Here is a 24,697-nt window from a genome sequence, read left to right on the forward strand (position 1 = left end):
TTTGTTCAACCTGGTTTATTGTATGTTCTTTTCTGCATATATATGCATTTCTCTTTCCACTTAGCAACTCTTTTGCCTTTTGCAGTAAACTTTCACACCACCTGTTCTCCTTGCTCCTCCTCCACTTCTGTCAAAGGTATATCTCCTTCACATTGGCAAGACCAAACGTAGATTGGATGAGCTTTGCAGACCCGCTCTGCTTTGTCTAGAGGAATGACCCTGACCTTCCAGCCATTTCAATAAACTACAGTGCAGCAGGCTCAGAACAATGTTCCAATGAAGCACAATACATGCTTAAGGAGTAACAACTCATTTTCCACTTAGGCAATTGATAGCCTCAGTATTAAAATCCACAGTTTGAGAACCTGACTTTGTGACATCTGTTCTCCATTTTTCTTAGATTCTTTTCCCTTTTCTGAGGAAGGATGCTCTTGTTCTCAGGGGAGTGCAGCAATGGTTTACCGGGCTGGTGGGATTTACATATGAGGAGAGATTGACTAGATTAGGATTTTTTTCGCTGAAGTTCAGGCAAATGAGGGGGGAAATCTCAGAGGTTTAAAATTCCAACAGGACTAGACGGGATAGATGCAGGGAGGATGTTCCCAATGGTGGATTTGTCCAGAACCAAGGGTCACAATCTGAGGATTTGGGGTCAACCATTTCAGATGGAAATGAGACATTTCTTTACCCAAAGAATGGTGAGTCTGTGGAATTCATTACCGTAGGAAGTAGTTGATGCCAAAACATTGAATGTATTTAAGAGGTGGCGAGATATAGCACTTGGGACAAATGGGATCAAAGGTTCTCGGGAGAAAGCAGGATAAGGCTATTGAGATGGACGAATGGCGAAGCAGGCTCAAATGGCCTCCTCTTGCTCCTATCTTCTATGTTTCTATGTCATTTGTGTATCTTGTTGACTTTGTCATAAGCTGAGAACCCACTTCCACCCTTGCAAACACTTTATATGCATTTCTCTTTCATTCCAGTTCGCAACTTTGTTGCCTTTTGCAGTAAACCTTCACGCCATCTGTTCTCCTTGCTCGTCCTCCCACCTCTGTAAAAATTATATGAAAAACATCATTTTGTGACTGTTCAATTCTGAAGAAGGCACATCAGATTCTAAAGTTAAATGTTGCTTTCTTTTCAGAAATGGAATGGACACATGCTGTCAAACCTACTGAGAGTTTATCCAGCATTTTCTGTGTTTGTTTTATTTTCAATGTTTGCATTCTAAAACCAAAGCAGATTATTTCTTGTTTCCTGGAAAGAGAGATTTTGTTCGTTACCCTGTATTTCATGTAACATTTTATGGACGCTGTTCATTTACAGGTAGACCAATTTGCTTTTGGTCAACAAATTGAAGCAGCCAACACTGGAACATCACAGTGAACCTTGTCATCAATTGACTTTGAAGCAATCCTGTCATTTAACAGTTCTAGCAATGGATGAAGAATTTTCAGAAATGAAATGGATACACTAAACAAACTCAAATATTTGCTTTGTACTGAACTTGATAGTTTTTGGAAAAACTGACATGCTGTCAAAGCTTTGTGTCTTGTTCTCACCAGGATAGAACTGCAAAGATGACCACATTTCAACCAAGGAGCAACAATTTATATTGCTTGAGAACTGTGGTGATTGACTGCAAAGTGGACTCAATGAGACACTAGTTTTGGAGAAGTCAGTAATGATCCTTGGTCTTTGTTTAAATTGCTACGATGCAACCCTGGTCAACGTATTGCCATGGGGATTCCCCACTAGTTAATTTATGTTTCTTTTCTTTGAAATTTGGTATTGCAATTCAATCCTGATGAGTCAAGAGTAAAGGCATCGAAATGTCGCTTTTTACAGCAATTCACTGCAATTTTGCCTCTTAGATTTAATGCAAGTTGGTCACGTGTTTGTTGCACTATACTTGAATACGAAAGAGAATCATGAAGAATTCTAAACTCTTGAATCTGAATAATGTCAATTATTATGAAAAATGTCACTTAGCACATTCTAATTCAGGAGACCTGACAAAAAACTATAATCATCAACAAATATTTTGTGTTAATTGAGCATGTTGTAACTCTGCAGGAAGGAAATACTCAATGATTTCCATACACCAGACTAATGCCAACAATCTAAAAATCACAATTACCACTTGAAGCAAATCACACAGAAGTCATCTGCCTGGGGCGAAGTTGTAATTTCTAGCTACAGATTTTCCATGTGTTTGTGACCCTTTCAACAAAAGCCAAAAGATGAGTTCGATTAATATGCATCAAGACCAATTTTTAGCCATGTGTTCAACTTTCACAGGATCAGGGTAGCACCAAATATTCCCCAGAAGGCCATGCAATCCAAGAATCAACTTGTTGAAAGGAGACAAATCAATCTTTGTGGTAATCCACATCTCAAGCATCCTTTACCTGCAGAGCAACACTTATACAACTTATGGCTCAAGCATAACTGCCCTTTGCAAAAGAAATTGTTCAGGAGATGAAGGATTAAGTTCTTGAAGATGACAAACAGTATACAAGCAGTGAGGTCATCTGGCCTTGATTAAATCTTGTCATCTGGATTGTGAACTGGCACCGTCCTTGATTTCTTGTTAACTCTGACAGGTCCAAAAGTAGTTTGAAGGAAATATGATTTAATATTTGAAACATTTCATGAGAATATGAGCTGTGCCCTTGGGATTTGGAAGGAGAAATTTCATATGTGGCACAGTTCCAAATTCAAATACAATTCTAGCTTTTTGCTGTTCTGCAAGACTGAAAATAGTTGTAATTTTGGCACCGATCTTTTCAGAATGTCATCATACTTTAATTTGGATCGATGTAAAATTTGATTTTGCACATGTTCAACACTGAATGATTGAAGCCTGAAGTCGAATCCTACTCCTCCCCAATATAAAATATCATGCAGATTAAAATAAATTTGAGTAGCTTCAGTAAAATTGTGCTCAGACACAATTTGAAGATGTCATTAGTATGTTCAAGTTATTTCATGTTTAATTATCCATCTCAGCAAAGCCAAAAAAGCTTGCATTCATTCAGCATTTATTGTGAACCCAAGGTCTGCTGAAGTACTTTACAGTCAGGTACAAACCAGTTTTGACAAAGAACAATTTGATCTTGATCATATCTGCTCAGTTAGTTTGGTCACTTCCTCACACTTCAATAGGGCGACAGAGGAACTTAGCATCTCTTCATATGTTTTACAGGAAAGCTGCACCCTTAGTGCTGCACCATGGAGCCAAACTTCAGATTTGTGCTATCTTTTCTCAAGTCGTAATGCAAACCCACAGCGTTCAAACTCTAAGGTGGAGAGTACATCAACTGAGGCCTCTTTTATGTCACCTTTTTATTTACCTCAACCCCTTGCTGTTCTTTCCTGACTGATTGAGGGTGGATATCTTTCTGACTAATTTTATACTACTGAACCATTAAGACATCACCTTTTTGAAAAAAAGCATGATTGTGGCAGTGGACCAACTTGTGTAAACGCCTGTCAATTTTCCTATAACAGATTGTCCAGCATCGGCAGTTCCTACCATCTCTATTTTCCTGCCTGTTGTCATCTTCCACGTCGGCTCTCTCTGTGTGGCCGATGTTGGGTTTCTCCGGAGGACCAGTCAATGTGTTTTGGGCTGTCTGGTGATGGTGACTGAGAGCTGGCAGCAGCACCGCATGCTGAAGGCTGACTGTGCGCGTTGTGGATGCTGGAAACAACCTCCACGGTGGGCAAGGAAGCTGCTCCTGCCAGGGCTCTGTGCCGATCCCTGGTTTGCGGAAGTAGGCTCGGTTACTAGGGGCAGGCCCCGTCTCCATGGTGACGGGCGGCTGAAAAGGTTCTGAAGAACCAAAAGGAGCAAGAAATGCGTCCGTGAGGGGGAGACGGGGCAAGAGGGCGACATACCTAACAGATCCATTGCAGACCCCATCAAGGACACAGTTTGGGACAAATAAATCCGAGAGACAAGATCGGGGAGGGGAGTAACAGGGCGGGATTTAAAAAAAAACCTGCTGAAGGAGCTACCGCGGCAGTTGTGAACTGGTGAATCTTCAGAGCTGAGACCCTCCACCCCAAACATTGGCATAAATGCCGAGTAACAGAACCAGAATTGAACACAGTAGGATGCAGAAGGTAAATCCGGCCCTTTCTAATGAGCTGGCGCAGCATAAGAGTAAATATTACTTTTTTCCAAAACGAGTTAACTTATTTTTTGTTTGTTTAATTTGGCATTGACTTATACCTTTTTTTTGCCAAGGAGCTAGAAATGAAAATGGTTCTCTTGAGTTGAAACTTACAATGCTTTTTATATTTCTTTGTTTTCCGGGAAGTTGAATTGTTATGTATGTTGTTTGAATGGGCATCTAAAACCTTCCTGCTTGTAGAAAGCGAGGTTGTAAAGGGAAATGGAATGATGGTTTTCTTAAACCTAAGTTCGTTTTCATAAGTTAAATTCCAACACTATAGTTGGAATAACATCGCCCTCAGTAGGACAGTTCTTGCAGTTGTTGTGCGAATATATATTTAAAGACCACCATTGTAAGTGCAGGATGTTAAAAATCTGAATGTCGTCTCTCTGAAGCTCCTTAATACGTTGCTCCATCTTTACCGTTTTGTTTAAATAGTCATGCTTTGAGTTTGAGAATTTCCAATCAGTTCATTTTGTCTTGCCCAATTTGTTCCAGAAAAACACTGAAGTTTTGAAATGGTTTGTTTTTGAATAAGTAGTGGATCTACTGTTTAAAAAAAAGCACTGCATGAGATTAAGTTGCTTCTTAAAATTTCTGTTCTCTCATCTGGTGCAGAAAATTGGTGCATTTACTGGTGCATCTACTTTTGGCACCATATGTGTGTTTCATTCTTTATGTTTTATCGCAGTAAGAGCAGGGGCTTAATAATATGAAATTCCATGTTGTAGATGTTTGTGATTTACGTCTCTTTACCATCATAGCATTTAATTGTTGTGGCCACTGCCAAAACTGAGCCGGTTTACATTTGAAGTCAGAAGAATTCTTTTAACAATCCATCTTTTGTAACTAAATGCAGTTCTGTGAAGATAAATCTGAAGATATATATTTTGAACTCTGAAAGCAGTGCAAACAGCCTCTTTATGTCAACTCCAACAAGCCCTTGCAGAACTTTTTTCATTTATGGGATGTTGTCATCACTGGGAGGGCCATTCCATAATTGCCCCTGAGAGGTGGCAAGTCAACCTGTTGAACCACTGTAATCCATGAAATGCAGGTAGTCCCTGTCAAGGAGTGAGTTTCAGGCTCTCAACTCACTGACAATGAAGGAACATATATTGGGGTACATTTCCAAGTCTGGACATAGTGCAACTTGATAGATATAGTTGCTGTTTACGCAGCTCTTCTCTGACCAGACGGTGAAAGTACTCCTCAATGTTGAACAACACTTAGAGGAATAACTGAGGACGGCAAGGGCATAAAATGTACTCTGGTTGGGGGATTTCAATGTCCACCATCAAGAGTGGCTCAGCAGCAGTACTACTGATCGAGCTGGTTGGGTCCTAACGGGCATAGCTGCTAGACTGGGTCTGTGGCACGTGGTAAGGGAACCAACTACAGGGAAGAGTATACTTGATCTCATCCTTACTAATCTGCCAGCTGCAGTTGCATCTGTCCATGACAGTATTGGTAAGAGTGACCATCACACAGTTGTTTTGGAGTCGAAGTCCTGCCTTCATGTTGAGAATAACTTCCATCGTATTGTGTGACACTATCACCGTGCTAAATGGGACAGGCTTCGCTCAAGACTGTGCATTCATGAGGCACTGTGGGCCATCAACAGCAGAATTGTACTTCAGCATAATCTGTAACCTCATGGCCCAGCATATCCCCCACTCAACCATTACCATCAAGCCAGGGAATCAACCCTTGTTCAATAGAGAGCGCAGGAGGGCATGCCAGGAGCAGGACCAGGCATGCCTGAAGATGAGGTATCAACCTGGTGAAGCCACCAAACAGGACTACTTGCACACCAAACAGCAAAAGCAGCGAGTGATAAACAGAGCTAAGTGTTTCCACAACCAATGAATCATATCTAAGCTCCGCAGTCCTGCCACATCCTGAATGGCGGTGGACAGTTTAACAACTCGCTGGAGGAGGGGGCTCCACAAATATTCCCATACTCAATGATGGAAAAGCCCAGCACATCAGTGCAAAGGATAAGGCTGAAGTGTCCGCAGCCATCTTCAGCCAGAAGTGCCGAGTGGATAATCCATCTTGGCCTCCTCCAGTAGTCCCTAACTTTACAGATACCAGTCTTTAGCCAATTTGATTCACTCCCTGTGATGTCAAGAAACGGTAGGCGACACTGGATACTGCAATATCTATGAGTCCTGACAACATTCCGGCAATAGTACTGAAGACTTGTCCTCCAGAACTTGCCGTTCCCTGAGCCAAGCTGTTCCAGGACAGTTACAACACTGGTATCAACCCAACAATGTGGAAAACTGCCCAAGTATGTCCCATACATAGACAGCAGGATAAATCCAACTCGGCCAATTACTGCCCCATTAGTCTACTTGCAATCATCAGTAAAGTGATGGAAGATGTCATCAACAGTGCTAGCAAGCAGCACCTGCTCAGAGACAACAAGGTGTAGAGTTGGATGAACACAGCAGGCCAAGCTAGGTCTTGGCCTGAAACGTCAACCTTCCTGCTCCTCTGATGCTGCTTGGCCTGCTGTGTTCATCCAGCTCTACACCTTGTTATCTCAGATTCTTCAGCATCTGCAGTTCCTACTATCCCTGCTCAGAGATGCCCAGATTGGTTTCCACCAAGGCAACACAGCTCCTGACCTCATTACAGCCTTAGTTCAAACATAGTCAAAAGAGCTGAATTCCAGAGGTGAGGTGAGAGTGACAACCCTTGCTATCAAGGCTGCATTCAACTGATTGTGGCATTAAGGAGCCCTCACAAAACTGGTATCCAGGGGTGTCAGGGGACAAACTCTCTGGTGGTTGGATTCATACCTGACACATGGGAAGATGGTTGTGGTTGTTGGAGGTCAATCATCTTGGCTCCAGGGCATCTCTGCAGGAGTTCCTCAGGGTAGTGTCCTCGACCTAATCATTTTCAGCTGCTTCATCAATGACCTTCGCTCCATCATTAGGTCAGAAGTGGGGATGTTCACCGGTCATTGCACAATGTTCAGCACCACTCGTGACTCCTTAGATACTGAAGCAGTCCGTGTTCAAAAGCAGCAAGATCTGGACAGTATCCAGGCTTGTGCTGACATGTGGCTAGTGACATTCGCGCCACCCAAATGCCAGGCTTTGACCATCACCAATAAGAGAGAATCTAGCCACCACCCCTTGATATTCAATGGTGTTACCATCACCGAATATCCCACTGTCAATATCCTGTGGAGGTTATCATTGACCAGAAACTCAACTGGACTCACCATGCAATCACAGTGGCTACTAGAAGAGGCAAGAAGCTAGGAATACTGCAGCGAGTATTTCACCTGCTGACTCTTCAAACACTGTCCTCATCTACAAAGCACAAATCCACTTGCCTGGGATGGGTGCAGCCCCAACAACACTCAAGAAGCTTAACACCATCCAGGATAAAGCAGCCCGATTAATTGGCACTATATCCATAAGCATCCAGTCACTCCACCATCAACGTTCAGTAGCAGCAATGTGTACTATCTACAAGCTTCACTACGGAAATTCACCCAAGGACCTCAGACAGCACCTTCTAAACTCATGACCACTTCTATCTAGAAGGGCAAGAGCAGCAGACATATGAGAACACCACCATCTCAAAGTTCCCCTCCAAGTCACTCACCATCCTAACTTGGAAATATATCGTCGTTCCTTCACTGTTGCTAGGTTGAAATCCTAGAATTCCCTCCCTTATAGCATGGTGGATCAACCTACAGCAGGAGGACTGCAATGGTTTAAGGAGGCAGCTCAGCACCACCTTCTCAAGGGCAACTAGGGATGGGCAAGAAATGCTGGCCAGCGAGTGACGTTCACATCCCACAAATGAATAGAAAAAAAATTGCCAAATTAGAAGGTCCTTTTGAAGAAACCACAAACCAGAAACAACCTACATCTTCTAGGTCGTACACACGGAAAGCATTGCGCATTATTGGTGTTGGAAGTGAATCGTCAATGTGGTGCATGGGATGCAAACAGGCTATTTTATCCTGAATGGTTTCATGCTTCTTGAGTGTTGTTGGAACTGCATTCACGAGGCAAGCAAGGGAGTATTGTATCACATAACTGACTTGTTAAAAATAGAAAGACTGGAAGGTAATAATTTGCATCAGCCTCTGACACAAGGGCAAAATATTGAGGATGCAGGAAATTGAAAATAAAAATGTTGTGAAAATATCATCATGTCTGTGAACATCTGGGTGAAGAGAAAATCAGAGTTTTAGATTAATGAACTTTCATCACAATTGGGAAAATTTGGAAATGCAATTTTCAGCGGGGAGAGATTGAAACAAGAACTACAGAAAAAGCTGGAGGTCAAAGCCAAAGGAAATTAAAATGGACAAGTTTAAAATATAAATTATGTATCCAGTGAGGTTTGAATTGCAGAATAATGAACAGCTGCCTTCCAAAACCAAAAGATTAGGGCTGCAAAAAATCCAAGCAAAGGAAATTGGGTTGTGACAGAGATTCTCACATGAAATTTTTGAACTCAGTATTGACTCCAGAATCATAGAACCCCTACAGTGTGGAAGCAGGCCATTTGGGTTCACACTGACCCACTGAAGAGTAACCCACCCAGGCACATCCCCCCACCCTATCTGTGTAATCCTGTATCTCTCATGGCTAACCCACCTTGCCTGTGTATCCCTGTCATGGACAGATTCATATGCAGCCAGCAGGATGTAAAGTGCCACATCAAAAGATATGTTTTTCAAGCTTGCATTGAGCTTAATTGGAACACTGTGGTAAGCCAAGACAGGACATAACCATGTGCAAGCAAGTTGAAGAATTGAAATAGCAAGCTACCCAAAGCTCAGGGTTGTGATTGCAGTCTGAACAGAGGTATTCTGCAAGGAGATTACTCAATCTGCATATTTTTCTCCACAGTTTGGAACTAACCACATTATAAGCAGAAAATACAATGGCTGAATTGAAACAAATGTATTTAAAGTTTTGGCAAAGATCTGTAGCTCTGTTTGTGGATGAGGTTGTTGCCTTGGTCACCAAGCTGGCTTGTTCTCATTTGGATGTTTTGTCATCGTGGGTAACATCGTCAGTGGATGATGTTATTCTACTCCACTAGGAATTTATACTGTATGTCCGTTATTGTGAGTCACGTCATTTCCAGATTTGATCTGTATGGGTTTGGGTGGAGAACCATGCCTCTAGGAATTCCTGTGCATGTCCAAGTTTGACTTGTGTTACTATGGTTACTTTGTCCCAGTTGATGGCCTTCATTGCCTGAATGGACCAATATTCAGGAGTGTCTGTCATGCCATTTTGCGGTTCTCCACCTGTGATGCAGTCAACAAGCATATAGAATTGGACCCCATATACAAACCCATACAGATCAAAACCAGAAATGACATTAATCACTATAACAGACCCGACAGTATAAATTTCAAGTGGAGTAGAATAACACCGCTTCATCAGAGGCTCCACTGGTGAAGTCACCTAGCATGGTGACAAAACGTCTGAATGAGAACAAGCCAGCTCAATGAGCAAGTCAACAACCTGAAACAAATATATTCAAGTTACTGTGTCACTTGGAAGCAGTGTTTGGAACATTGCACAGTTGGAGAGATGAAGTGAAAGAGCAGGTGTTGTCTTTTCTCATGCTGCATGGAGACATGTAGGAAGTGGATGAGACGTTGTGATGATAGAAGAATGAACTATTGATTTGATTTGATTTGATTTGATTTATTAGTGTCACGTACCAAGGTACAGTGAAAAAATGGTACAGTTTTGCATGCAGTACAGGCAAATCATACCATTCAAAGTGCATAAAGGTGTTAGTACTGAGCGAGGAATACAATGTCGGCTGCAGAGAAGATGGACAAAGAGCGAGGGCAATATTACTTTTAAAATTTGAGAGGTTTATTCTTAACAGTGGCGAAGAAGCTATTCTTCAATCTGTTGTTACATGTGTTAAAGCTTTTGTATCTTCTGCCTGACGGAAGAGGTTAGAAGAGATTATAACTGGGGTGGGAGGGGTCTTTGACAATGTTGGCTGCCTTCCTGGGGCAGTGAGAAGTGTAGGTGGAGTCAGTGGATGGCAGGTTGCTTTGCATGATGGACTGGGCTGAGTTCACAACTGCCTGTAGTATTTTTACTCTCATTGACAGAGCAGTTGCCATACTAAGCCCATGATGTTTCAGAAAGAATATTTTCTGTGGTGCCTGTATAAAAATTAATAGCAATCTTTACAGACATGCGAATTTCCTTAATCTCCTGAGGAAGTAGAGACATTGTTGTGCCTTCTTGACCATTGCATCAACATGGGAGGACCAGGACAGATTATTTTTGACTGTCACTCCCACGAACTTGACATTCTTAACCATCTCCATCTCAACTCTATTGATATAGATAGGGGTGTGCCCTCCACCTTGTTTCCTGACCACCTGTTGATGGAAATATTGTTATTTTTACACCATGCCACCAAGCACTCTATCTCTTTCCTTTATTCTGTCTTGTCATCGTTTGAGATCCAGCCTGCAATAGCCGTGTTTTCAGTGAACTTGTAGGTGGAGTTAGGCTGAAATTTGACCACACAGTCATGGGTGTACAGAATGTAAAACAAAAGGCTGTGTATACAGCCTTGTAAGGTGCCGGTGTTGAGGATTATCATGGAAGAGATGCTGTTGCCTATTCTCACTGATTTCGGTCTGTTGGCCAAGAAATTGAGGATCCGGTTGCAGAGGGCACAGCAGAGATATCGGCCTCAGTGTTTGGAGATTGCTTTGATTGAAATTATGGTGTTGACTACAGCTTCACCTTCAATGAACAGGAGTCTGACACAGGTCCCTCATTATCCAGATGTTCCAGGGATGAGTGTTGGGCCAGGGAGATGGACCTGTTGCGACAATAGGCAAAATACAAGGGATCAAGCCAGGTTGGGAGGCTAGAGTTGATATGAGTCATGACTAACCATTCAAAGCACTTCATAATAATGGAGGTCATAGTCACTTCGAGGTAGTCATTGAAGCAAGCTTGACTTTTCTTTCATTCTGGGAGGATGGTGGTCTTCTTGAAGCAGGTGGGAACTTCATGAGAGGTTAAAGACGTCAATGAATACTCCCGCCAGCTGGTGCATGCAAGATCAGAATGCACAGCCATGGTCTCCATCTGGGCCAGTAGCTTTCCATGGGTTCACTCTCAAAAAGGTCAATCTGACGTCTGTAGTGGTGACTGAAGAAACAGGTGCATCTGAGGTACGCAGTCCTCTACACACTTGTTCATGAATTCTGTAATAATATTGGCACACATAGTTTCACCTGCACATCTGCCAATGTGGTATACTGCATCCACTGTACCCGGTGTGGCTTCCTCTACATTGGGGAAACCAAGCGGAGGCTTGGGGACTGCTTTGTAGAACACCTCCGCTCGGTTAGCAATAAACAACTGCACCTTCCAGTCGCGAACCATTTCCACTCCCACTCCCATTCTTTAGATGACATGTCCATCATGGGCCTCCTGCAGTGCCACAATGATGCCACCCGAAGGTTGCAGGAACAGCAACTCATATTCCGCTTGGGAACCCTGCAGCCCAATGGTATCAATGTGGACTTCACCAGCTTCAAAATCTCCCCTCCCCCCACTGCATCCCAAAACCAGCCCAGTTCGTCCCCTCCCCCCACTGCACCACACAACCAGCCCAGATCTTCCCCTCCACCCACTGCAACCCAAAACCAGTCCAACCTGTCTCTGCCTGCCTAACCTGTTCTTCCTCTCACCCATCCCTTCCTCCCACCCCAAGCCGCACCTCCATCTCCTACCTACTAACCTCATCCCACCTCCTTGACCTGTCCGTCTTCCCTGGACTGACCTATCCCCTCCCTACCTCCCCACCAATACTCTCCTCTCCATCTATCTTCTTTTCTCACCATCTTCGGTCCGCCTCCCCCTCTCTCCCTATTTATTCCAGAACCCTCACCTCATCCCCCTCTCTAATGAAGGGTCCAGGCCCGAAACGTCAGCTTTTGTGCTCCTGAGATGCTGCTGGGCCTGCTGTGTTTTTCCAGCCTTACATTTCATTACCTTAGTTTGGTTGTTTGCTGTGTTCTTGAATATGGACCAGGCCACTGGTGTTGTGCAACAAGCAGATTCTTCTGAAAACTGAAATACAAGAGGCAAGATGTGTTCGGTGATGGCATCACACTAGAGTTGACTAAATGGGAAAGGTTTACTTGTTGAGTGTGGATATTTGTGGCATGAGATGTGGGGATAAGGGGAGCCATCTTAGGGTTTCAGAAGGGGGAGGAATTGACATGATACAGCACAAACACAGGAAGTGGATTTGACACCATCGAGGACCCTGTGACAGTAGAGACTGGTGTGGATTCCTCAGTCGAGGAAAATCGAAGACATGACACAAGAACTATTGAGGAAGATTATATAATCAGAACAGATCCAACAGGGGCAGAGAAACTGGAAAAATGCTGAAGAGCTTTACTGGAAGCAAGATGTGAGGAATAGTGTTTGAGCCCATGATCTTTCCTCAGAGATGGAGACAGACAAGGAAAGGAAGGGAAGAGTCATTTTCCAATTTTACAGGGTCTTTTTCAGTCAAATGCTACCTCAAAGCCAAGCTGTCTCTCTCATTTCACCTCTGGAATTCAGTTCTGGTGACCCCTTCTGGTCCACGCTGAAATGAGATTGAGAGCCGAAAGATCATGATGGCAACCAAAGTGAGTGTTGGAGCAGGTTATTGGTGTTTACGTTCCAGTTGATTACAGTCTCATATTTGTAATCGTACCAGTGGTCGGACTCAGCTTCTCAGTCTCTTCTACCGAATAATCTCCTTATGTGAGAAATTGCTGTCATTTCTTCAGGCCATTCACACAAAGACAATCTGATTGTAGTCGGTTAAATTCAATCCATCGTTATGCTACCACTTTGCATTATGGTGTAGCAGCCTCTCATGGTACACCATAAACCAGAATGCGCCAATTTATCAGACAGTTGGTCACATCTCATGAGAAATTCTGAATCAATCAATTTTAATCTGAAAACAGATCAAAGTGATTATGGTAAAAATATAATTTGATATTAGAGCAGCAAACAGGGAATGTTGGAATGCGGAAACTCCAAAGGTAATAAACAGTGATTTGAGCTCACAGAAAGAAGATATGACTGTTTTGCTGTTCTCTCTTCTGTAATATGCTAACCTAAGAGAGGGAGAATGATCTTAGCCATATTGCTAATTACATTGAATAATTTTCCAGCAAATGTAATTTGATATAAGGCTCGAACGAGCAAATGACCATCACAACACACTTTGAAACAGACAGTGGGCAAGATTTACCAAACCCTGAAGTATTCGAGTGGAACTGGTGAACCAAACTTGAATCTGAGGAGGAACATCTTGTTCCTAAATGTACAAATTTACTGATGACACCAAATGTAAGCTGTGAGGAGGGTGCAAGGAAGTTCAAGAGGACTTGGATTGGATAAGTGAATGGGCTAGAACATGGCTGTTGGACGTAAATGGATAGTAGGCTTGTTTATGAGGAGAGATTAAGAAAACTGTATCAGTATTCTCTCGAGGTTTGAAGAATGATGTCTTTGAAATTTAAAAATTCAGGCTTGACACATTGGATGTTTCCCTTAGCTGGTGACTCTGTAACCAGGGGACTTAATCTCAAGATAAGGGAGATGCAGTTATTGACATTAACAGGGAATTTCCTCACTCAGGTGATGATGAATCTTTGAAACTCTTTTCCCCATCAGGCTGTGGAAGCTCAATCATGGAGCATGATCAAGAGACAAATTGATTGGTTTCTGGAAACTGCTACTCAGCGATATGCAATGTAGGAACATGAAGAGGCCATTCAGCCCCTCAGTCCCGTTCTGCCATTCATTGAGATCTTGGCTGATCTGTGGCCTAACTCCGTATACGTGTCTTTGACCCATATTCCCCAATATCTTTCCCTCATAAAATGTATCCATCTCAGATTTAAAATAAACAATTGATCCAGCATCCGCTGCCATTTTTGGAAGAGAGTTCCGAACCTTGACCACCAATTGTGTAGAGAAATGCTTCCCAACAATTCTTCTGAATGGTTTGACCCTAATTTTTAGACTATGCCCCCTAGCCCTAGGATCCCCACCTAGCAGAAATAGTTTATTTTTATTTACCCTGTCTTTTCCTGCCAGTACATAGGATCACTTCAGCTTTCTGAATTCTGGAGATCACAGGCCTGATTTGCATAATCTGTCTTCATATCTTAATCCCTGATGTCCAAGTATAATTCTATGTGGTCCTCGCTCCAAGGTCAATACATCCTTATATTGGAGATAGTGTGGGAAATGGCATTGAAGTGAACATCTCTGGGATACAGAACAGGTTGGATGGATGGCTCAATGGTCAATTCTTGTTCCTATACTATGATGTTCAGTCTATGTTACATATAACAGATCATAGATCAGAGAATCCCTGCAGTGTCAAAACAGGTCCTTCGGCCCAACAAGTCCACACCGACTCTTGGAGCATCCCCTTTAACTCACCTAAGCTACACATCCCTGAACACTATGGGCAATTTAGCATGACCAATTCACCTAGCCTGCACATCTGTAGACTGTGGGAGGAACCCGGAGCAAACCCACACAGACTGTGCAGGGAGAATGTGCAGAGAGAATGTGCAAATTCCACACAGTCACCCGAGGGTGGAATTGAACCCAGTTCCCTGGCGCTGTTGAGGCAGCAGTGCTAACCACTGAGCCACCATACTGCCCCAATATCTCGTAGACATGGGCAATGAACAAAGATAAGCTGAATCCAATGAGATGTGGACAGAAAAGAAGTCTACACAGAGGAAAAAAAACTAATGAGGAAGTTCTGGAATTGGCTGGAAGAAAGACAAAATTAGGACCGAACATCCGTGAGAAGATTATTATATTTCAGTCACATCACTGGAGCAGACAGCGACCAGAAGAAAAGATGGACATAATGTGTCCAAGGAGCAGTTTGGCTTGCATGAAAAATGTTAGGGCGGTACAGGACAAGACAGAGAAGGAGATCCATGCAGTCAATCTTCTCAGAAGAGGGTGACACTCATGAACAGACACAGTGATGAAATTGGAGATCTGGGAAAGAACAGGTAGCCCTGTCAACATTGTTCCTCAATACAGTGCCAACACCAAAGGAGATTTCCAATGGTTAGCTCAGCTGTGGATCATCTTTTTATGAGTAGAGGTGGACAGCTAGTCTAAAATTTTTAAAAGTCCTATTGGAGGCAAGCAGACAGCCTGAGCAACCAGACTGTGCCTGTCTTGATCAACCCTCCATTGGAGATGAAGGTTTCATGCTCCAAAGAGGGATCCGGATGGAGGAATTCCCAACCCAGAGTCCTCTCCATGCTCAGCTCTCCAGTTGGGGCTTCCAGTGCGTCAGGGCCAGCTGCACATGTATCCTGTCTGCAGCTGTCCCTGTGTGCGTGGGGAATCTTCCTAAAGACTGCTGAACAGGCCTTGCTGAAAGTACGTGCGGCCTTGGCACGCCTATTCAGTCAAGGTGCTGAAACCCACTTTAAAATTCTGCCCAGTGTTTCTCTCATCTCTCTAATTTTTTTCAACCTCTTTATGTTTCCATGTTTCAAGCATCTAAAATTATTTTCCTGTTTCCTTTTTCATCATCATATGCTCTCCATCACACAATATGATCATCAACATTTTCATGTTTTGCCAACTATGTTTCAGTTATATGACTGATGAGACTGATGATCTCAGCCTCTTACCACTTCAAAAAGGTCATCAAAGCATTCACACTTAGTTTCTTTATCAAATCTTATTTCTGTGCAATCCTTGGTCTCATTTGTTGCATTTACTTGTCCATTCAGTTCAGCTAGTTTAATCACCATTGTTTAGATATGTCAAAGGCCTCTGCATTGACTCAGTCTTCATACCATTCCTCTGTATAGCGCTTGAACTGTGTGGTGCTAGTCTCTTCAATTTGATTTTGTCCAAGCTGTATGTGCTTTCAGAGACATCTCATGACCGAAGAGTATCGTGCAGTGTCCACAAAACTGGCAGTTCGTATTATCTTCTCCTCTTTATCCATCTTCGATCCGCCTCCCCCTCTCTCCCTATTTATTTCAGAACCTCTCTCCATCCCCCTTTTCTGATGAAGGGTCGAGGCCAGAAACATCAGCTCTTGTGCTCCTAAGATGCTGCTTGGCCAGCTGTGTTCATCCAGCTTCACACTTTGTTATTATGGTAGTTCATATTGGTCGTGTTGGCAACTTTGGAACCTTATGCAGCTGTAACACTTCTGGCCTTCCTTTGGATACTTGGATGTTGGATGCAGGAGTATTTAGAGGCGAATTTCCATGCTTGCCTCCTGGTGGCTCTGTTGACCATGGTGCAGACCCGGTTGTTCTGATTTTGTCCCACTGCTGAATTTTCACAATGGAATTGAATTGCGCACTTTCATGAATCTGTAATTTTAACATTATGCTACAATTAAAGATAGGTGACCAAAGGGAATCTGGTGGGAAATGTTGTCTCCATGCTATTTATGTGGTATCCTCCCTCCTATCTTTCTGGGATCCTACACATAGCACCTTCCAAGCTGGCTTCCAATTTACCTGGCAAGCTACAACACTTGCTTTCTAGATTTATAGCTTGAAAGCAGCTGTAAAAGCAGGTGTTAGAAACTTTACATTTCAGAACACTGCTGTCTACTAACAAGGGAGCACATTTCGCCTTCCTTTGACAGTTCTGCACTTTTAAAGAACCATCACAATGCATGTACAGGTTCTCATTTTTGAGGGAGCCCTGAGTGGAACCCCCGCTCAGAAATGCAGAGCTCCCTCATTTACGAAAAAACAGGAAGGGCCAGAGTGGTAATCTCTGAGATCTATTTGGTGGAGGTACACCAAAAATACCTTTTGAGATGGAGTTGCAGGACTCTGACCTAGTAGCACTGAGGGAGGAGACCGATAGGGTGGGAATTGGTTACAGTTGTCCTACTTCTTGTGTACAGGACATATTGAGTAATTTCACACATTGTTGGTTCGATGCCAGTGTTATAGCTGTAATGAAATAGTTTGGCTATGTGTACATCAAGTTCTGGCTTGCTAAGTCACTTCAGAGGACAGTCAAGACTCAAACATCTTACTATCTGTCTGCAGTCATATGTGGGACGGATCACGGAAATAGACAGGTTTACTTCCTGATGGGACGTCAGTGAACCAGATGTGTTTTTTCATCAATCGATTCACCATTGGGCTTTAAATTTCATCATGTTCCTGGTGGATTTTGAACCCAGCTCCCTAGAATATGACCTGGTCTCTGGGTTATTAGCCTAGAGGCAATAGCATTGTCTCCCTGTGAAGTGAAACGTATTGGATTTTTGAGGTCAAGGTAGACACAAACTAAACATTCTTTCTTTGATACAGAAACCACCTTTGTGCTCTGAATAGAAAGCAAAGTATTGAGATAAGTTTCAAACCATAGCACTGAAGTACCGTCACAATGACTTGTGTTCAACGTGTTTAGACATACATGACATTTATTGCATTGCTACTTTAGTTTACTGCGCCTGTGGTGATTCAGTTATTACAGCACACATCTACTGTACTGCTTCAATCATATGAGACTCCTGTTTTTCACATCGTAAATCTATCACCACAGTATCAAGCTAATTATATGGACATAAGGAACGGTTGTGCTGCAGGAGTCAAATTGTTGCCATCATGTAGAATCATTAATCAGCAGGAAGCTTTCAATAATCGCCTCTGCTGAACTGAAAGTCTGAAAAATTGATCACGCTGCAAGCATGTATCTTTGATTTACTGTCCTGTTCAGTGATAAATTACCAAATAACTTGTCAGCTCACATCACAACCAGATGTATGTCAAGAAGCTCATGTGTAAACATAGTTTGTTGCTAAGAATTAAATTCACAGATTTCCAGGAATGGCGTATAATGTAATCAACATCCATCTGGCAAAGGAAGAAGCAGGAGCCAATCAGCCTTCCTCACGGGTTTTTTTTCACAATATTTAGTGCAACACAAGAGCAGACTACTATTCCCTTCCACCGGCCACCTGAACCTCATGGAAACAGGTTCTTAAAAATTATTTTCACAATCAGTCTGTTCAGATATGTTAAGACACACCTGTTAGCACTGCAGCCTGACAGTGCCAGGGACCCAGGTCCGATTCCAGCCTCGGGCGACTGTCTGTGTGGAGTTTGCACATTCTCCCCGTGTCTGTGTGGGTTTCCTCCGGGTGCTCCGGTTTCCTCCCACAGTCCAAAGATGTGCAGGCTCGGTGGATCGGCCAGGCTAAATTGCCCATAGTGTTCAGGGATGTGTGAATTATAGGGGAATGGATCTGGGTGGGATGCTTCAAGGGGTGGTGTGGACTTGTTGGACCGAAGGGCCTGTTTCCACACTGTGGGGAATCTAATCTAATCTAATTTAGAGCTTCACGCATAGATGCCCAGACGGTAAAGATAGACAACAAGTAGTTAAGACAATGCAACATTAGCACAGTGTAATCCTTATTAATGAATAACAACTGAAGTTTTTAGTTTTATGTTATTTACTACTTGGGTTGGAGAGAGATTGGGAATCACAGAAATTCACAAAGTGAAGACTTCTGTGGAAGTAATAAAATTACAGGGAAGGCAAAGCTGAGTTTTAGATAAAGATGTGATGGTGGTGTGCATCACCGAAGATTATAATAAAAGAGACCATTCTATGTTAAGTAATTTTCCAGTCTGATTCACAAAGCTGCCTACTAATTTAAGAGCAAGGAAAACACCATTGCCCGTCTGACTTTGCCAACCTGGGCTGTGAACATTGTCACTGTGGGATCACAATAGCAACTATTAATTCAATGCCATCAAAAAAAGATTCTTGCAAAGTGCTGTGAGAAGGCACCTGTTCCAGCAAAGTGGAGATGAGAGTTCAGCAGATGACATAAATGAATCAAGCTCTAGTGACTCTGTTGCATCAAATAATGTGGCTGCTGGAAATCTGAAATGAAGAACAGAAAGTTCTGGAGAATCTAAGCAGATCTGGCAGCATTACGGAGAAGGAAATATGGTTCACTTTTCATGCCCTGTGCAAATCTTAATTGGAACTAAAGGGACTGTATTGGATTTTTTGACTGTTAGAAAGGGGGAAGAAGAGCAGATAGTGAGGGTTCCTAGAGCAAGAAATAAGGTGAGTGCGAATGGGAGTAGAGAGAGAGATACAAACAATCCTTATTCATGGTGTGTATTAACAAATTAAAATAGGTCAGCATTGCTGAGACAAACCCCATGCAAACAACACTTTGTGGGCAAGGGTGTGCAATTAAAATGAAGAACAGTGTTCAAGATCTGAAGTTGTTGAAGGCTGTAAGATGCCAAAGAGGAAAATGAGGTACCGCTCTTCTATCTTGTGTTAGGATTTACTGAACACTGCAGCAGGCTAAGGATAAAAGTATTCAAATGGTGTATTAAAATGCCAAGTGAGGACATACTCATGGACAGAGTGGAGGTGATCCAGAAAGCAAGCACCCAGCCTGCATCTGGTCTCACTAGTGTAGTGGAGACTGCTTTGTCTATGGCAAGTCCAGCAGACAAGGTCTGTGTTTTGCATCACATGTTCAAATTAATGACTGTGCTATATGTGACACATTTTTGCAAAATCTTCAAATAATATGCTGTTGAACACCACGATAGATGGTCAATTGTAAGTGCTTTCAAACATGAAGACTTGCATTGAAATAGGACATTTCAAATCTTTTGGATACCATAAAACACTTTGCAGCCAATTCAATACTTTTTGAAGTGTTAGCACTATAGTAATCAATGAATGGCACAGTAAATTCCCACAAACAGGAATGTGATCATGACCAGATAGCGTGTTTTCTTGTTGTGTGACGCTGTTTGAGTGAGAAGTGTTGGCCAGGACACGAGAAAAATCCCTCCTGCTCTTTTCCAAAATAGTGCTATGCCAAGCTTCTTACCCATCATATAGAGTGGGAAGGCCTTGTTTTAGCATCTCAGCTGAAAAACAGCAACTTTAATGATGCAATGTACCCTTTTACTGTCATGAATTGTCAACATTTATTTTTGTCCTCAAGTCCTGCAGTGCAATGTAATCCCAGAATCTTAACTGAGCCACAGTTTCACAGTTTCCAAATGTTAACTGGCAAGTATATTTGTCTTCCCTGGAACTGAAACAGTTAAGTGGAATGGATAGGGTCAGTTGAGAAAAACTGTCCAGGAGGAGCGGGCCATAGCACAAAAATTGAAGCTTTACCTCTCAGGTGTGAGTCCTGGAAACCCTTCTGTCTGCAAAGAATGACAGAAGACTTGAACTTTCTTCTGTGAGCAACAATTAATGTCAGATTAAATGAGAGTTTAAACCCTAAATTGATAGATTCTTGTTAACCAAAGGTAGCAGCTGGGCAAATGTGGGCAGATTCTGGTTGCATATCAGGTATAAAGTCAATGATGGCAGAACAGAGATAGTAGGAACTGCCGATGCTGGAGAATATGAGATAACACAGTGTGAGGCTGGATGAACACAGCAGGCCAAGCAGCATCAGAGGAGCAGGAAAGCTTGATGTTTCAGGTCAGGACCCATCTTCAGAAATTTCTGCAGAAGGGTCCCGACCAAAACGTCACGCTTTCCTGCTCCTCTGAAGCTGCTTGGCCTGATGGCAGAACAGGCTTGAGAAGCTAAATGACCTCCTGTTGTTTCTTGTTTTGCTGTGTCTGATAGATTTGCTGTGTGCTCCAAGAAATGTGAGCTATTTTCATGAGAATACAACATACCCTTCTCATTGAATTGGTTTATACCAAGGTAGTGTGATCAAACATTATCACCGTATCGCAATGTCATGAGTAGATTTTGATCACATCTAGAATTTATTATTCTTGGCAAATTTCTATCGTTAATATTGCCCAGGATATAACCGTGAGATTCCACGCCAACTAAACGTGCTGCTGACAGTTTATCCGTACCATAACAGTACTTGCTCATCTCAGCATGTTTCTTGTCCATCTCTGTACTACAGTAGAAGTGATCATGCAGCATTACAAGTTATGCATATCGAATACATATGCAGCATTTCACTATGAGCTTCACTTTGCACTTTCTAATGGAGAGAAAATAAATATTTGAAGAAAAATAGAGAACTGTGGAAAGAACAAGGTTCATTTTGGATAGCGTGAATGAAGAACCTGAAAAGATTCAGAAAATGCTGAAGAAATCCAGTAGTTCTGACAGCATCTGTGGAGAATCATCTTTGCCTTTGTTTCAGATTTCCAGCATCTTGGTTGTATATTAGCCTGAATAGATTATTGGCTTCAAATTTCTCTGTTTTCACAAGGCCATAAGATATCTAGACTCCTACAGTTCTGACTTCTTGCTGATCTCCAATTAAAATTACTCTGCTATTCATGGACATTCCATGAATATGTCCATTCCATGTCCATGAATAGCAGAGTAATTTTAATTGGAGATCAGCAAGAATGAATGAATTTGTGGTAAATATGGTTAATGGGCTGTGATCAAAAACTATACCATGTGGACATAATCACTCTCTGCTGTGCGGGGAGACAATAAGGAGCTGCTCCTTAAAATCTATCCCTGACCAAGATTTTGGTCATCTGTCTTGATAGCTCTTGTGTACAGCTTGGTATTAATTTTACTTCTTGATTTGGTCTTGTACAATGCCTTGGGACAGTTTTCTCCATAAAAGGTAATATAAAAATGCAAGTTGTTCAAAATCTTGACTTATATATGAAGCACAAGCTCTTTCGTTCAGTTACATTCCCTGACCATATTGCCAACTTTTGGTGTGATCTGGAACTTTTATTTTAAAAGTAGATAAGGTGAGAGAGCCAGGGGCTTTAGAGAATAAAGGCAAAATGCTCAATGATTTTGAGCAAACAACAATACACTTCACTGTGCAACAATAGTAATATAATCTACAATAAAATAGTAGGTAGGCAATTGCTTTGTGATATTATCGCTGGACTGTAAATCCAGAGACCTAGGTAATGTTCTAGGGACCTGGGCTTGAATTCTGCCACAGCAGATGGTGGAATTTGAATTCAATAAATATCTGGAATTCAGAGTATAATGATGACAATGAATCCATTGTAGATTATCGGAAAAAAACCATTTTATTCCCTAATGTCCTTTAGGGAAGGAAACTGCCATCCTCACCTGGTCTGGCCTACATGAGACTCCAGAACCACAGCAATATGGTTGACTCTTAACTGCCGTCTGGGCAATTAGGGATGGGCAATAAATGCTGGTCTTAGCCAGTGACATCCTGTGAATGAGTAAAAGCTAATTAAAATGTACTACACCCAGAATGAATTTGTGGTAAATATGGTTAATGGGCTGTGATCAAAAACTATACCATGTGCGAAAAGGAACCAATGCAATGAAGACAGATTCGACAAATTTCTCAGCAATCCTACCTGCCCCAACCTCCCCTCAATCATTAGTGTCATGATGGGACAAGAAATCTCCTCAAACATCACAAGGGATCACAATTCTTCACTTGTGCAGGTATGACCTTGGAAGTCTGTCAAGAGTGCTGCTGCCTCAGTGACCACTCCAGTATCCTTCCTTGGATTTAAGTTCCCTCGGATTCCAAAACTGCACCCTAGCTCTTATTAACGAGCTCTTCACTGAAAGTCAGCTTCACAAGGCCAGGCCCACTCCTGCACTTTTCCCCTTGCTCCAAACTTGATCAGTTACATCAAGTAGATATTGTTTGTAAGCTTTCCAAGCCCCAATTTCCCAGCTGCACTGGAGTATCAGTGCTTGTAGGCTTCTTCCAAGCACCACACGGCTTTCCTCACCACAGACCCAGTGATCCTCAGACCTTTTCAGCTCCTCAGGACTTCTTCTGAGTCTTGACTCCAGCCCTCAACTGCAGACCCTTAACTCCAACCCTTAAATCCTCAGACTTCTTCCTGACCCCTCACAGCAAACAGCAACTCATGTGCTCTCATTCCTCACAATCTGTATGGTTCAGCTGCCTTCCCAGCAGCCCAGCAAACTGTCGCAACCCTTACGTGGAGTTTTCAGCTCTCTCTTATCCTCTCACATCTTCCCTGACTTACCCACCTTATAACCTTTGAGACTGTTGTAATTGGTATGGATCTTGCAGCTGCTCCTGGGGTAGCAGGCTGAGTCAAAGATTTCTTGTAGTGTTCTTTTACGGTTTTACAGTTATTGTAGTCATTATAGTTTTCTAATATAGACTTTTTCCCATTTTGTTTTATTAACGTTCCAAAAAAATCCAAAAACAACAAACAAAAATAATCATGAATTTTTTCAAACAGAGGTTTTTCAAACATTTTGTTTTAAGCATCTGCAGTGAATGGCTGAGGTTTCTTTTATTTTTAATTCAGAAATTAGAAAAGTTGATGTGTTTTGGGGTTTTGCATTCCAAAGTTTTTTTTTAAACAGGGAATTGTGTTTTTGTTCCGGAAACGCCTATACATGGCCAACTCCGGAGTGGATTTTTTTTCTTCCAGGAATTTATTGAGGAGGAATTATTTTTGTTCAGTTAATCAGCTAAGTTGTTATTTTATTTAATTCTTATATATTTGATGTGTATATTTTAAATTTTTTTTCCATTTTATCATTATTTTCTGTAGGTAATGAAAGGTAGGTTATTTTATACACAAGGTGTTATTGAAACATCCTTTTTTTAGACTTAATGTTATTGAAGGCTCTATGTAACGTGAAGATTGAGATGGCTAGTAGATTCAGAAAAGTTAATACCCAGTAGATGAGTGACTGATGAGTGACTATCAGGAAGGGTAAGAGGTAGCTGTTCCTCTATCAAATAGATATTCAGTTTTTGGAACAGTTCAAGGGGATTGTCTGTCTGAGGAAAATGGAAGAGCTAGCCAGTTCTCGGGGACTCCCCTGTCAGGGGCATTGACAGGCAATTCTGTGGCAGTAAGTGTAAATTTAGGATGGTTTATTGCTTTCCTGGTGCTAGGGTTGAGGATGTTCCTAAACATTTCAAGCATATTGTTAAAGATGAGATGAAGAAGCCAGAAATCATTGTACATATTGGTGGGAATGAGATTTTTAGGGAGAAGCTTAAAACAGTACATGGTGTACTTAAGAAGTTATGGAGAAGGTTAAAAAATAAAATCTTTAACATAGAAATTTCTGGTTTACTCCCAATACCAAACTCAAATGAGGGAAGGAACAAAAGGTTAAATCAGATAAATCAATGGCTAAAGAGCTGGTGTATTGTTCAGGGATTCAGGTTTTTGGACAATGGGAATGTCTTTTGGGACGGAAAAGACCTGTTCAAAAAGGATGGTTCCAACTGAAACTGGAAAGGGACCAATATCTTAGCAGGGAGATTTGCTCATTCTGTTAAGGGAGACTTTATACTGATTGAGAAGGTGAGTGGAAGAATTCTAAAGTAGCAGTGTAAATAGAAGGATTGATGGGGTAAGTTCTGAATGCGAGGAGAGCATGTCAGTTAGAAAAGAAAGATGAGAGAGTCAGAGTATG

The 24,697-nt window shown here is 42.1% G+C and overlaps 1 protein-coding gene across 2 annotated transcripts in view; it reads left to right on the forward strand.

Annotated features, from left to right (window-relative positions):
- Nucleotides 1–3,569: 3,569 nt before the first annotated feature.
- gck (glucokinase (hexokinase 4)) overlaps nucleotides 3,570–24,697 on the forward strand; it is a 52,393-nt gene continuing 31,265 nt past the window's right edge. For both annotated transcript variants that reach the window (XM_048523217.2, XM_048523218.2), the window contains exon 1: nucleotides 3,570–4,134. In XM_048523217.2, coding sequence (XP_048379174.1) covers nucleotides 4,090–4,134 — 45 coding nt within the window. In that variant the 5' untranslated portion in view covers nucleotides 3,570–4,089. The remainder of the gene's footprint in view (nucleotides 4,135–24,697) is intronic.

The sequence above is a fragment of the Stegostoma tigrinum genome, chromosome 40 (genome assembly GCF_030684315.1).
Source record: "Stegostoma tigrinum isolate sSteTig4 chromosome 40, sSteTig4.hap1, whole genome shotgun sequence".
NCBI lineage: Eukaryota > Metazoa > Chordata > Chondrichthyes > Orectolobiformes > Stegostomatidae > Stegostoma > Stegostoma tigrinum.